The sequence below is a fragment of the Rhinopithecus roxellana genome, chromosome 2, assembly GCF_007565055.1.
Source record: "Rhinopithecus roxellana isolate Shanxi Qingling chromosome 2, ASM756505v1, whole genome shotgun sequence".
Lineage (NCBI taxonomy): Eukaryota > Metazoa > Chordata > Mammalia > Primates > Cercopithecidae > Rhinopithecus > Rhinopithecus roxellana.
In genome coordinates, this window is record NC_044550.1 from 130907732 (window position 1) to 130921319 (window position 13588).

The 13588-nt window shown below is 59.9% G+C and overlaps 1 protein-coding gene across 4 annotated transcripts in view; it reads left to right on the top strand.

Moving 5' to 3' along the window:
* RGS12 (regulator of G protein signaling 12) overlaps window positions 1–12321 on the top strand; it is a 148528-nt gene extending 136207 nt beyond the window's left edge. For all 4 annotated transcript variants that reach the window (XM_030920117.1, XM_030920127.1, XM_010384402.2 and 1 more), the window contains 4 exons: window positions 816–895; window positions 1274–1427; window positions 3097–3645; window positions 11887–12321. In XM_030920117.1, the coding sequence (XP_030775977.1) occupies window positions 816–895; window positions 1274–1427; window positions 3097–3645; window positions 11887–12116 (1013 nt within the window). In that variant the 3' untranslated portion in view covers window positions 12117–12321. The remainder of the gene's footprint in view (window positions 1–815; window positions 896–1273; window positions 1428–3096; window positions 3646–11886) is intronic.
* The last annotated feature ends 1267 nt before the right edge of the window (window positions 12322–13588 follow it).

The following is a 13588-nucleotide window of genomic DNA, read 5'->3' on the forward strand; positions in this document are numbered from 1 at the left end:
GTACAGGCAAGGCCTGTGGTGGAGCTTGGTGCTCAGCACTTTTGTAGGGTTGTGTGCGGGGCAGGAGCGCGACTCCTCCAGTCACATCTGGGTCAGAGAAATGGGCTTGAGACCGTTAGTGCTGGCAGAGGCCAGCCTGTGGCCCTGACATGGGGCAAAGGCTGTATTTGAAAATATGTCACAGATGGTGCAGTGGCTCACGCCTGTAATCCCAGCACTTTGGGAGGCTGAGTCAGGCAGATCACCTGAGGTCAGGAGTTCGAAACCAGCCTGGCCAGCATGGTGAAACCTCGTCTTTACTAAAAATGCAAAAATTAGCTGGGTGTGGTGGCGCATGCCTGTAGTCCCAGCTACATGGGAGGCTGAGGCAGGAGAATTGCTTGAACCCGGGAGGTGGAGGTTGCAGTGAGCCGAGATCACGCCACTGCACTCCAGCCTGGGTGACAGAGTGAGACTATCTCAAAAAAAGAAAAGAAAGAAAAATAAAATATGTCGTAAATATAAGACTCTGACTTTCTAAAGAATATTTATGCCAAGTAGTGTATGAAATGAGCTTTTCAATTTCAACATCACTCCTCCAGCAAGTCCTAGCAAGTCCCTAGTTAGATGTACAGAGCCCCGCTGTGCGCATGGAGGACAGGTCCCCTCTCCTGTCCCGTGGGGCCTCCCCTCCGGGCTGTCCATGGTGAATAAGGGCAGCAGATGCCTGTGGCTTCTCTACAGCTTTGCTATCGGAGACAGTAGGAGCAGGTTGTCTACGAAACATTCAGATGGATTTGCGAGTCCCTGAAATCATAAAGCTTTCTTATGTTTAGCATCCACAGATAAACAGAAAGGTGTGCCAGTCAAACAGAACATAGCTGTAAATTCCAGCTCCAGAAACCACTCGGCTACGGTAATTCCCCGCCCTGGCCCACCCTGTGCCCCGCTCCTCTCGCTGTGGCCCCACCTGCTCTGCGCAGTGCCCTGGCGCTTTCCTCACCGCCTGCTTATCACGTGTGTCTCCCCACGCTCCTTGGTGGGGTCTCTGGTCCCTGCCGATGCCCAGCTCCCTCTTACCTGCCAAGGACTGGCTTTCTTCTGAGGTGGGAGTGGTTGTGCCTTAAATGCTATTCTTGTTTGTAATCTTTATCATTGCAATGGTTTTTCTGCAATGCATGTAAATTCTGTATCAATGCAATCTATTTCATGAGCCTTCTAATCTCTAACTAATGAATGATAAATTGTCGTGTATTGAAATGAAAGTAGAACTTTGACTTTCCTTCTAATGCAGGGAGAGGAAAGAACACTAGGCAAGTCTAATTCTATTAAAATAAAAGGAGAAAATGGAAAAAATGCTAGGGATCCCCGGCTTTCAAAGAGAGAAGAATCTATTGCAAAGATTGGGAAAAAAAAATATCAGAAAATTAATTTGGACGAAGCAGAGGGTATGTGAACTTTTTAAAACTTCCACGTTTTTAGTAAATGCACAGTTAGTTTCCAGTATAGTCCGTAGATCTGCTCTGAGCTGTCAGCATCTGGGTGACTGCAGTCCGTCCCTGTGGCCTGGAAGACATGTTTCTCCTGGGGGCAGTCTGTGGGCTGTTGGGATCACTTCACCAAATCCCCAGTTTTGAGACTGAGTGCCAGGCCTCCTAGGGCGTCAGGGGCAGCCGATGTGAGCAGCACTGTCTGCCCTGAGATGCCTGAGGCCCCTGCAGGCTCTGCCTCCCTCTCACCCCGGCTCTTCCCTATGGCCCCACCACTGGCTTGTGCTGGGGTCCCCAGCGTGGCTGGAGGCACAGTTAGCATTAGAGAGTCCACCCCAGGTGGAGCTGGGCGCCCAGGTTAGGGGAGGTGGAGCACCCTGGCCTGGAAGGGCCGTGGGCTTGCTGAGCTCTGTTGGCCACGGGGATCAGTGAGGAAGGTCAGCCTGCACACCGCCGGCCTCCAGGAGAGGCGACAGGCACACTGGCAGACTGAGATGGAGAGATGAGTCCTTTCTTGAAGCTGCTTTTTCTCCAGAAGTTTATAACAAAGAGAAGCATTGAAAACAGAATCAAAACCAACAGCGGTCACTGTGACCTGAATTTTCATCCAGGGCAGACTTGCCAGTCCACTTGGCTTGTCACAGCTTTGTCACAGCTGGCTGTGGAGTCCAACCTCACAGTAAAACTGTAAAACACACCTCCAGCCTTTGTCGGCCACCAAACACAAATCACACACCCTCTTTGAAGCTTGTATGTTTCTGAGAACCAGTGAAATCAGAGATTTTAGATCCCTTGTAGTTGTTAAAAACTCAAGAGTGTAATTCCAGTGCTAGAGAAAGCCCAGTTTAGATACCATCTACCTCGGTGGCCTTGGGGCCTGCTATACTAGAAAACCCAGCCCAGGTAAGAGAAGGAGAGTTCTGGAGGAGCCAGTGAAGAAGCTGGAGGCACCTGCGGCCTCCGCAGTGGGTGGGCTGTGGGGCACCTGTCCTGGCCCCTCGCGGCTGTGGAGCTTCGGCGGGGAGCGGGAGAGCACATGTTGCCCCCTCTACCCTAGGCTTGGGAGGACCACCCTCTGCGCAGAGGCACTGACCCTGAGAGGCAGGCGTGGATTTGAGGGTGCCCCTTCCCAGACCACCCGTCTCAGAGCCTTCCTCTCCTCCCCCTCCTTGGGTTCACCCTGCTCCCAACTTTGAGGACTGCAGCTGCAGCTGGGACTCAGGGGGGTGCCTCAGATGCTGACCAACCAGAGAAGGGGCCAGTCCTCAGAGGGCCCCAAGGGTTAAATTGAAAGCCCAGGCCATAGAGTCCCACAGTATCCCACTCAGACGGCATCAGCGCATAACCGTGTTGAGTCCAGTGTCTCGTTTGTTCAACTCACACAGCGTGGTTTTCAGGGAGTACACAGCGTTTTCAGACTCCTGAAGACAGAGTGTGCTAGAAGCCCCAGGGCTCTCCCTTTTGCTGTCTGTGGGAAGATAGTGTGGACGGAAAAGGGCTCTTGTTGACCCACAGCCAATAGGGCGTAAGGACAGCCCAGGATGAGAGCTTTCTAGAATGTTCTGCTGTGACGGGCATTAATATGAAACTCTCTAAAACATGGTCACTCTGGGTTTTCTTCCAATAGAGTTTTTTGAGCTTATTTCCAAAGCTCAGAGCAACAGAGCAGATGACCAACGTGGGCTGCTAAGGAAGGAAGACCTGGTGTTGCCAGAGTTCCTCCGTTTACCTCCTGGTTCCACAGAACTCACCCTCCCCACTGCAGCTGCCGTGGTCAAGGGCTTTAGCAAGAGAAGCGCCACAGGCAACGGCCGGGAGAGTGCCTCCCCGCCCAGCGAGCAGTGGGAGCCAGCCCAGGAGAGCAGCGACAGCCCGTCCACCAGCCCGGGCTCAGTCCCCAGCCCCCCTGGGCCTCCCGGGACGACCCCCACCGGGCAGAAGTCTCCCAGCGGGTCCTTCTGCACTCCCCAGTCTCCCGTCTCCCTCGCGCAGGAGGGCACCACGCAGATCTGGAAGAGGCAGTCTCGGGAAGTGGAGGCCGGGGGCATCCAAACGGTGGAGGATGAGCACGTGGCCGAGCTGACCCTGATGGGGGAGGGGGACATCAGCAGCCCCAACAGCACCTTGCTGCCGCCGCCCTCCGCCCCCCAGGACGTGCCAGGACCTTCCAGACCAGGTACCTCCAGGTTCTGATCCCTCTACCTTGGCCCCGTCAGCATGGTCTGCTCAGCTTCCAGTCAGAAGGACAGCGGGACCCCGGCTACCACTGTTTGCTGGTGGTCTCTGTGGCCCTCCTCACCTGCTGATTGGGGGCTTCCTTGGCCCTCTTGGAAAGGGGGAGCTCGTGTGGCTGCAGGCCAGTGTCTGTCAGGATGGTCCCCCCGAGGTGCTCCAGGCAGGCATCCTGGTGTCCTGAGAGGCTCTTGCAGGAATGATGCGTGGCGGTGCCTGCAGCCGGGTCTGGGAACACCCTGGGCGAGGCCTGGGGGTTTCTGAAAATAGAGGCATTCCTTTCCAAATCTGGACAGCTACCATTTTTAGTGTTTCTGTCTCAAGACTGGAAAGCAGTAGCATTTGTCTTGAGTGAGGAAGTGAAGCCCTCTGTGTTCATAGCAGGAGAGGGCTCCGAGACACAGGCCCGTCCTCAGAAGAGCCTTCAGAGTGCAGCTCGGACCCACCGGCACCCCAGTAGCGGGTGGTGTGGGTGCTCCGGAGTGGAGGTGCCATCAGCAGGGCTCCCTGACTGCGGGTGTCACAGGCATTTCTCAGAGGAAGCAGGGGATTCAGTGGGTGTGAAGTGAACAGGATGGCCTGGCAGGCAGCAGGGATATTGCCATGAGCCACAAATACCAGAAACGGAGGCGAGGCTCCCAGCAGCCAGCAGGGAAAGCTGTTTCCAGGGGTGTGAGGGCCGTGGCCTCTGTGGCCTGTGTGGCCATTCCCTGGAGAGAGGAGCTGCTCAGGGCGTGTGTCATGGAGCGTGCTCGGGGGTGTGTGGACACCTCTGCTGTGGTTTGCTGTTGGGGGCGAACGGAGAGCCTCTCCGTCCTGCCCCCGGTCCGGGATGCTGATGGCAGTGAGAGGCACGCCACAGGGTTTGGTCTTGTCAGACCTGTAGCCTGGACCTCGCTGGGGGACCAGGGTGTCACGTCTGTAGATCTGTACATATCTGGCCCTTTGGAGGCCACATGTGGTGTGGGAGGGGCTCCCTGGCCCCTTTACCAGCCAGGACATGCCTGGATGAGAAAGCCTGAGGTGCCCAGTGTTCCCATCGGTGCCACTCTGCAGCCTCCGCCCCTGGCCTGAGTCCCCTCCACCCGTCTCAGTGGACACCCGTGTGGCTCTCACCTGCGTTTTGAGTCTGTTCTTCCAGGAGTAATAAATTCTGGACATCATCACTGGACTGGCTTACAACTTTTCTTTCTCATTTGAAACTTTGTTTTCACTTCAGAAAATAATAAAAGTATCTTAATCTAGGGGAAATATTACACATTTTTAGGAGATTAAGTGGATTTACCTTAATCTACTGGCTTTTAAAAATATACCATCCACTGAACAAAACTCTTGAGCGCCTGGTGTGCTCCCAACAGCACAGCCATGCAGCAGGATGGCAGAAGGGATGGTGGCCCTGTGGGTGGGTGCTGAGATGAGCTGGCCCGCTGGCCCTCGGGCTGCAGTCCTGCACCCACACCCCGGCCACGTGGCCCTGGGACTGTGGCTGGCTCTGCGCACATGTGTGGCGTGTGTAGGGCTGCCTGGGAGGGCCAGACAGACCCACGTTGGGGGTTAGTTCTTCTGCCTGCCAAGGGCCATTAGCATGGAGGTGGTTTACAGTGCAGGCCCAGCCGAGCACCCCAGCTGACGGTTTATAGTACAGGGCCCAGACTGGACGTCCCTGACACATTTGTGGCAGGAGGGTGGCTGGTACCGGCCTTGGGAGGAGCAGGTCCCCTGCACTCTGGTGGCTGCCCCTGACTGCCACTGGACAGAACTGGTTCCCTGCCCTGCTGGCTCCTCAGCCCCTGGGCAGGTGGGTACCCTGGACCCTTGGCTCTTGGGCTCTGTCCTAGGAGGAGACCCAGTGGGAGAAGGAGGTGGGAGTGACTTTGGCCATAGGTCCTAGGTCTGTGTCCTCCACATGCCTGTCCCTGGCGACACAGGACAACTGCTGAGGACCTGCCCAATCTTTCTGGCGGTGCTGGCTCTGGCCTGCTGGGGAGCCTTGGGACGGAAACTGCTCTGTGCAGCTTGCTTTCTGGAACCCCTGCTCTAATGGGATTCTCTGTATTGGAGAGTTCGCCCGCCCATGGCGGCAAAGGAAACAGGCTGTGAACACCATGGTGGCCTGATGGAACCTCTTTCACGTCTGTGGCCCGGGACGAGCCTGGACTGAGTGCTGAGCCGTCCATTGTCAGAGTTTAGGAGCTTGGGGGTCGTCGAGGGCCAAGCTCTCCGACGCTGGCAGTTGCTGTGGGATGCTTCCTCACAATGTGGTAGCCGCCTTGGACCCAGCGTCCGGGGTGAGAAACACAACAGGAGGTGCAGCCAAGCCCACAGGCTCCCGCCCTTCCCATTGCCACAGTGGGCAGCATGCCAGCTACGTGTGGAGGCTGCCAGCAATAGCCCTGAGGTATGGGGAGTCTCCACAGAGCTGTGCTGTGTCACCCCGCCCTTCCAGCTTCAGTGCCACGCACTGTGCCACCCTGTCCTAGTCCCAGTGCCACGTGCCACACCATCCCATCCTAGCCCCAGCGCCACGTGCCATGCCACCCTGTTCTAGCCTCAGCACCACGTGGTGCTCCACCCCGCCCTTCCAGCCTCAGTATCACGCACCGCACTGCCCCATCCTTCTAGCCCCAGCGCCACACGCCACGCGGCACTCCACCCCATCTGTCTAGTCCCAGCACCATGCACCGAGACCCGTCAGACCCTGCAGGCTGGCCACTACCCCCATGCATGTCTGGTCCCCATTGGCATGTGGGTGGGTCTCATTTCCCTTTGGCCACTTGCTGCCAGACCGCCCAGTCTAATGGCCCTAAGCGTTAGCTATCTGACACACACAACAGAGGCTGCAAGTGGGAGAAGTGCCAGGCCCCTCGCGAGGCTCCAGGGCATGCTGACGGGTGTGTGTGTCCACACAGTGCTCTGTGTATGAGTCCGTTCTCCTGCTGCTATGAAGAAATACCCGAGACTGGGTAATTTATAAAGAAAAGAGATTTAATTGACTCACAGTTCCGCATGGCTGGGGAGGCCTCAGGAAACTTACAGTCATGGCTGAAGGCACCTCTTCACAGGGCAGCAGGAGAGAGAATGAGAACCAGCAGGGGAAATGCCAGACGTTTATAAAACCATCAGCTCTTCTGAGATTCGCTCACTATCATGAGAACAGCATGGGGGGAGCCGCCCCCAGGATCCGATTTCCCTCTACCTGGTCCCACCCTTGACACCTGGGGATTATCACAATTCACGGTGAGATTTGGGTGGGGACACGGAGCCAAACCATGTCAGTGTGTCAGGCAGATATGCCCACATGCGTGCACGCCTGGTGTGTGCGCGTGTGGCATGTGTCGGGGTGTGTACCTGCCGTGTGTCTGCATGGCAGGTTTTGTGCGTATCTGTCTTGACACAGAAACCCTCCAAAATGCTCACCTTCCGTTCTCGTGGGGAGGGAGCAAATGTCCCTCCAGCACTGCTGCATCCCACCTTTAGCAGTCATCTTCTATCCCTGCACCGAAGCAGATGTCTGAGCTTTGTGCTTTCACAAAGGAGAGAGGCATTCCAAAGGTCACGTGCACCCACACCCGAGTTTCCAATGCACAGTGCTCCTTCCGTACGCGCAGTCTTAAAACGGGTTCTCACGGTCGTGTTGGTAATAATTCCCAATGGTCTTCTTAACCAGATCTGCTTGGTTTCCAACAACAAGCCTAGGAGCTGGGTGGTCTCACTGCTGCCCAGCTGGCTGCAAGGCCACAATCAGGGGTCCTGGCCAGGGGCTGGAGGCCAGTGGCTCCTCCCAGCCCCTTTGGTAAGGCTGAGTGCCCAGCCCCATGGCCGGCTGAGCTCCTAGTGCAGACGTCCCAAGAGGACGGACTCCACCTGCCGGCAGAGAGCTGCTAGGCACCGCCTCAGGAGGGGTCCTCACATAACTGTCCTGGGACTGGAGTCCCCTGGGGCAGCTTACTGGGTGGGGGCAGGGGTTACTCAACCTGGAGGCGCCAGTGTCCCCAAGGGACACATTCGGGCCCAGTGGCTGCTCTCAGGGCGCCTGGAGCTCAGCTACCCACCAGGTGTGCGATGCTTGCCTGCTGGGGCTTCTGCAGTGAGGTCATGCCCCTCACCCTGGGGGTGAAAGTATGCCCCGTGGCACGGCCACTGTGTTGTACCTGCTGAGGCCCCGGTGAGTATGCAGCCCCGCCTGGCTCCTGCTCTGTCCAGAGCCACTCCTGTGAGAGAGGCCTCCTCAGCAGCTCCTGTGCCCAGCCCTCCGCAGGAACAGATGCAGCTTAGACTCCCTCACTCTGATGTGGACTGAGAGTGCTGGCTTTCTTGGGGACACAGCCCCAGGAGCCTGCCATTGGTCTCAGGCCTGCAGAGCTGCTGAGGGCATCTGCTAGGTGCCTCTCCAGAGCCTCCTCTCCCCAGAGCACCTCCTGGCTCCTGCCCAGCTCCGTGGTTCCCCAGGGGCTTCCTGAACTGACCAGCGGGCCTGGGCCCTCCTCCACAGCCCCTAGCCCGGTTGTGACACGTGTTCCTCCTGGATCCCACCACAAGCCACCCTAGGTTGCTCCCTCTCCTTCCCTGAAGTGTCTGCCCCACCTGAAGTTCCAGCCAGGTCTTGCAGAGTGGAAGTCTCAGGCCTGCAAGTGACCATGACCTGGCCCACCCTCATGTTCCCTCCAGGACTGGCCACCTGTGCCCGTTTCAGCCGGTACTACTGGAGCTCTGGCCTGCAGCCCCTCCCTGGGGTCTGCCACATGCACTCCTGTGCCCTGAGTCATCCCTACTCCCCTATTCCCCACACACCATGCTATGCACCCTGCTGGGCGCTGTCCACTCCCTCGCCAATGCCCAGCAAATATTTGAGGAGCTCTATCCCAGCCCCAGCCCATCACAGACACAGTCATGATCCTGGCTGGGGACCCACATGAACGGGGGACCTTGGGGGGTCACACTCTGGAACTAGGGTTCTGGGGATACTCTTTCCCATGGCAGCCAATCAGCAGGAGTGCACGGGCCTCGGCAGGAGCCCGTGGGGGGCGCTGTGGTGGGAAAGCTGGGAAGGGAAGGGACCTTGGGAGCCAGAGTAGATTGTGGGGTCCCTGCCTCTGGCTCCCCCTCACTCCCCACTTCCTGCCATGTTCTCAGTGTGAGCCGGCTCAGCCATGCCTGGGTGTCCTTGTGCCCTGCAAGCTTCCAAGGGGCACTGGGGAGGCTTAACAGGAGGTGACTGTGCTTGGCAGCACAGATGATTTGGAGCATGGAGGCAGAGGCTGAGCAAAGTGCCTGGGGGACGGGGTCCCTCTGGGGGCAGGAAGGGCAGTGGGATAGATGCCAGGCCTGGGTCTCAAAGGAGAGCCTGGGAGGGCTCAGGCCATGCCCCTGCTCCCGCTGTGCCTGCTGGGGTTTCTGACTCAGCCTTGAGGACCAGGGTGGGGCAGAAGCCTGACCTCTATGGCCCCAGGCCTAGGCCAGAGCAGCTGGCAGTGGCTGGCACAGAGACATTCATGGACAAGTGTCTGGGAGGCCTGGGGGCAACCGGCAGCCAGTGAGGGGCCCGCCCATGTGGAAAGAGGGGCCTTCCTGCTGTGTCTTGTGGGGTCTCCAGCAGGACCCCCTCCCGGGAAGGCTGGACAGCACAGTCGGAACCCGCAGGACCAGCCAGCTGAGGGCAGGAAGCCGTGGGGCAACAGGGAGGGGAGAGGTTCACAGGTGGCCCAAGCAGCAGGAAACGAGATCCCAGTGTGGCCTCAGGTCTGGATGTTTGGAGATGTGGCACCAGGAGTGAGACCAGGAGGTCAGGCCCCTCTGGAGGCGGCGCAGGCTCTGCTGGGTCCTCTGTGTTGCCATCCCTGCCAGGGAAACGCTGGGCAAGAAGGTGCTCCCTGGGCAGGCCCTGGCAAGCAGGTGGTGAGGCTGTGCACTGCTCAGGGCTAGGCTAGGTGGCTGAGTCACAGGCCTGGGGCTGGCTGCCCTGCACAGGAGGGCAAGGCTGGGTCCCATAGGCAGGAAGGGCCTGGCTGTGGCCCCCTCCTTGTGATGTGGACGTCCTTGGTCCGTACAGAGCTGTCCTATCTCCAGAAACAAGTGTTTCTCCCATCCTGAGCACGCTATCTGCCTGGGGCCCACAGGGGCCTGTCCTCCCATCTGTTCATGTGGGACTGGTGGGTAAGAGCTGGGCTTCTGGACACGTGTGGGGTCGCAGGCCCCTTCGGAGCCCGATGAACACTCCAGGCAAATGCCCAAATGCTCATGGGATTGACCGGCGAAGGGGGGCGAACCCCTGCTTCTCCCCACACTTGTTACCTCCCAGCCCTGCAGCCCCGTATTCGGAGCCATGGGGACTTGGAGACAAGAAGGAGATGGGCAGAGCTGTTCCTTTGTCCCCTGGGGGCAAGGCTAGCTCCTAGCCCTGGCAGAACATAGCAGGATACTTGTTGAATGAGCAGAGGCCTGACTGGGAGAAGTTTCTAGTCTCAGCTGCTCCACATGGGCCCCTACGCCTCCAGACGGCATCTCCACCAGGCCTGGCTGAGTAAGACGCACAGGCCCCGCGCAGCTCCCACACGCTGGCTGGGCACCCTGGTGCTGCTGCGTCAAGGCCAGGATGAGGGCCTCTGGGGCCACCGCTGGAACCTGTTCAAGAGGACAGTCTGGGCACGCTCAAGAGGGGAGCCACACCTTCTGCCCGCAGCCAGGACTTGTTCACAGATGCCTCATGGAGGCTGAGTGAGGTGGGGCACACTGGGGTTGAGGACCTTGATGGCCACGGAGCTGCTGGGGCAGCAAGGACCCTGCGGCCTTCTCAGGAACCTCAGAACTGTAGATCGAGGAGGGTCTTCACCTTCCCAGGCCTTCGGTTCACCTGGGGAGGGCAGCAGTTGGTAGCAGGGACCCCCCGTCCCTGGTTCTCATTGGCCGAGGGCTGCCTCTTCCTGCAGCCTGTCTGCTGTGGGCCCAGGCCTGGTGCCCCTGCCACCCCATAGGCACCTCTGGGCCTCCACTCTGGCATACACGTGACTGTCCCAGGGCCTCAGCCCCAGGCTCACTGGGGAAGGAAGCTCCTGGACCCCTGCCCGGGAGGCACGCTGGGCACGCAGGAACCTGTCCCCGAAGCCCGCTCCTCCGGGTTGGTAATGTCACCCCCACGGTGCAGATGGGGAGGTGGAGTCACTGAGTGGGGAAGGGCTTCTGGGCTCTCCCAGCATGGGGCCTTCACTGCCCCTTCTCAGGCCCTGGGGTCCTGCCATGGAGCTCCGGGCGGCGCGTGAACCAACCTGTTCTGTGCGCACCGTTCACTTTCCTTGGCCCCACCCTTCGTTGGCCCCTGAGGACTCCACCCTGGCTTAGACATGACTCTGTCCTCCAGGGGTCCACGTGGAGGTCACCGGATGTGGCAGGGCAGTGAGGCCCTGGGTAGGGAGGCCTTCCGGGGTGCTGGCAAGGAGATGGCCTGCCCACATTGGGTCTAGAAGCTTCCAAGGCCGGTTCAAGAAGCCGGGATCTCCTGGGACTGGAGTGGGCATTGGAGCCAGAAGTGGAGGCAGAGGCACTGACTAGCCCGGAAGAGGGGTCTCAGCAGGGGGGCCAGGGATGAAGGGGGAGGGGACACGACAGGCAGGCCCAGAGCAGGGTGTGTGCGGTGAAGATGGTGCTGAAGCAGTGAGCCAGGTGGGCGAGCAAGTGGCTAGCCTGGTAGGGTGGGATGGGGCAGCAGACGCAGGGCTCAGGGCCCGTTCCACCAGGCCAAGAGGGTCCAGCCTGTCTGGGACTGCTTCCAACCTAGTGCTCGACCCCCTGGGGGTGGGCCCTGAGGATGGGCCCTGGGCCTGGCGGTGGGCCCTGAGGACAGCACCCAGGAGGAATTGGGGGGCAGTCGGGGTGGGGGCTCCGCCGGGGGCCCAGCTCTGTTCCTGAGCTGCAGTGGGGAAGCAGGATGGTGGGGTTTCTGAGTGGGTCGGCTGCCCCACTTGGTGGCAGGTGTTCTGCCGAGGACTCTGGGAACACCGCACCTGCCCTGGGTGCACCTGCCCCAGCCCGGAGGCCCACAGTGGGAGGCCAGCTGCCTCTGGGATGTTTGGGGTGTTTCAGGAATCCTCCCATGCCCAGTGTCTGTACAGGGGCCTTCGGGGTGGGGGGTGGGTTCCGGGGGCCCAGGGCCGGGTCAGGCAAGTGACAGCTTCTCTTCTCCCTGTGACAGGAAGCGGGACCCACGGCAGCCAAGGCCTCCCGGTCAACAGAATCATCGACGTGGATCTTGTAACTGGCCTGGCGCCCGGGTGGGATGGTGGCATCGCGGGGACACGGGCTGGCCCTGGGAGGTCGCAGGCCGGTGGTGGGCCTCCTACGTCAGACCTCCCTGGCCTGAGCCCTGTCCCAGGTGAGCCCGCAAAGCCCAGGGCCAGCACACACCATGCCACCTTCGTCTGAGCTGCCCTGGCCTGGCCAACTCTCCCGTGGACATGTCGGGGTGCGGCAGCCCCAGTGGATTCTGTGAGCCTCAGAGGGGCCACCGCAACCACCAACACCCTCAGGAGCCAGGAGGGCAGGGGGTGACCTCACTGGAGGCACTGGCCCCAGACATTCACCATGCTGGCCCTGGCCCCTGCTGCCCAATAAAGCATTTCTGAGGACCTAAGCGTCGGTCTGGTGCTGGGTGCTGGGGGCACAGACTCATTCTCCGAGCACATCCCCAGGAGGTCGTGCAGGAGACGGAGGGGCCTGAGGAAGAGAAATGCCCCAGGGTCAGGTCAAAGGGGCTTTGAGGAGAGGGACGCTTGACTCCTGGGGCCTGAGGGCCAGGACCAGATGGCAGAGACTGGCTCTCGCCGTCACGTGGGGACCCTAACCCGGCCTTGTTTAGCAGGGTGGTCTGAGGGCCTTTCTGGGGAGGGACCATGTAAACTGCAATTTGACGGCAGAGGAAGTCTAGAAAGAGCCCTGGGCCTGTGCCAAGGCCCTGGGGCTAAAAAGGGTCTGATTACAGAAAGGGAGCCAGGTGTGGCTGCTGGGGAGGCTGGGGCCATGGGGGCTGGGTTGAGCTAGAAGAGGTGGGGCCATCTCCCAGGTTGCCTTGATGGAACCCCTAAAGCCGAATACCCTCAGTACAGGGTTGTCGGTGAGCTCCTCAGAGCATCCTAGAGGCCTGAGAGCACAGCCAGTCCCCTGGGGCTGTTCTAGAAGCTTCCAGGGAGTGGATGCACCCCACTTAGTGGTGCTCTAGGAAGGGGGCTGGGGGAGGGGTCGGAATGGGAAGATGAAGCCCAGTACCAGCTGTGTGCACCACCCACCATGGTGCCCGCCGTGGCCCCAGGACCCACCATGGTGCCCACCGTGCCCCCAGGACCCACCATGCCTCCATATCCATTGTGCCCCCAGGACCCACCACGAGCCTGCATCCATCCTGCTCCCAGGGCCCACCACGTCCCCATCTTCACCGTGCCCCCGGGGCCCACCACACCTCCATGTCCACTGTGCCCCCTGGGGCCCACGGTGTCAAGCTGGGTGGTCAGTGGGTGTCCATTTTCTCCCCCTCTGCACAGATGGGCAAATGGAGGGCAGAGAGAGGGGGTTTGGGGTATACAGGGAGGCAGCTTCAGCCCTCGCTGGTCTCCAGGCCACAGTGGTTCACTCGCCCCTCCTCTCGCCTCAGCAGCTCTGGGATGCAGCTGTTGACTCGGGGAACCTGCGGGGCCTTGGCGGCTGCTCCAATATTGCAGAAGAGGTTCCTCAGGCAGCTCTGCCCACAGCCCCAAGTCACGAATTCCGTGACTCCAGCTCCATCTCCATCTGGGTGGCGGCGGCATCCCCATCCCGGGCCCCGGGGTGCCTGGCCCAGGGTTGAGCTGTGGCCCGGGTCCGGGCTCAGGCTGCAGGGTCCGAGGAGCCAGGTTTGGAAAGGC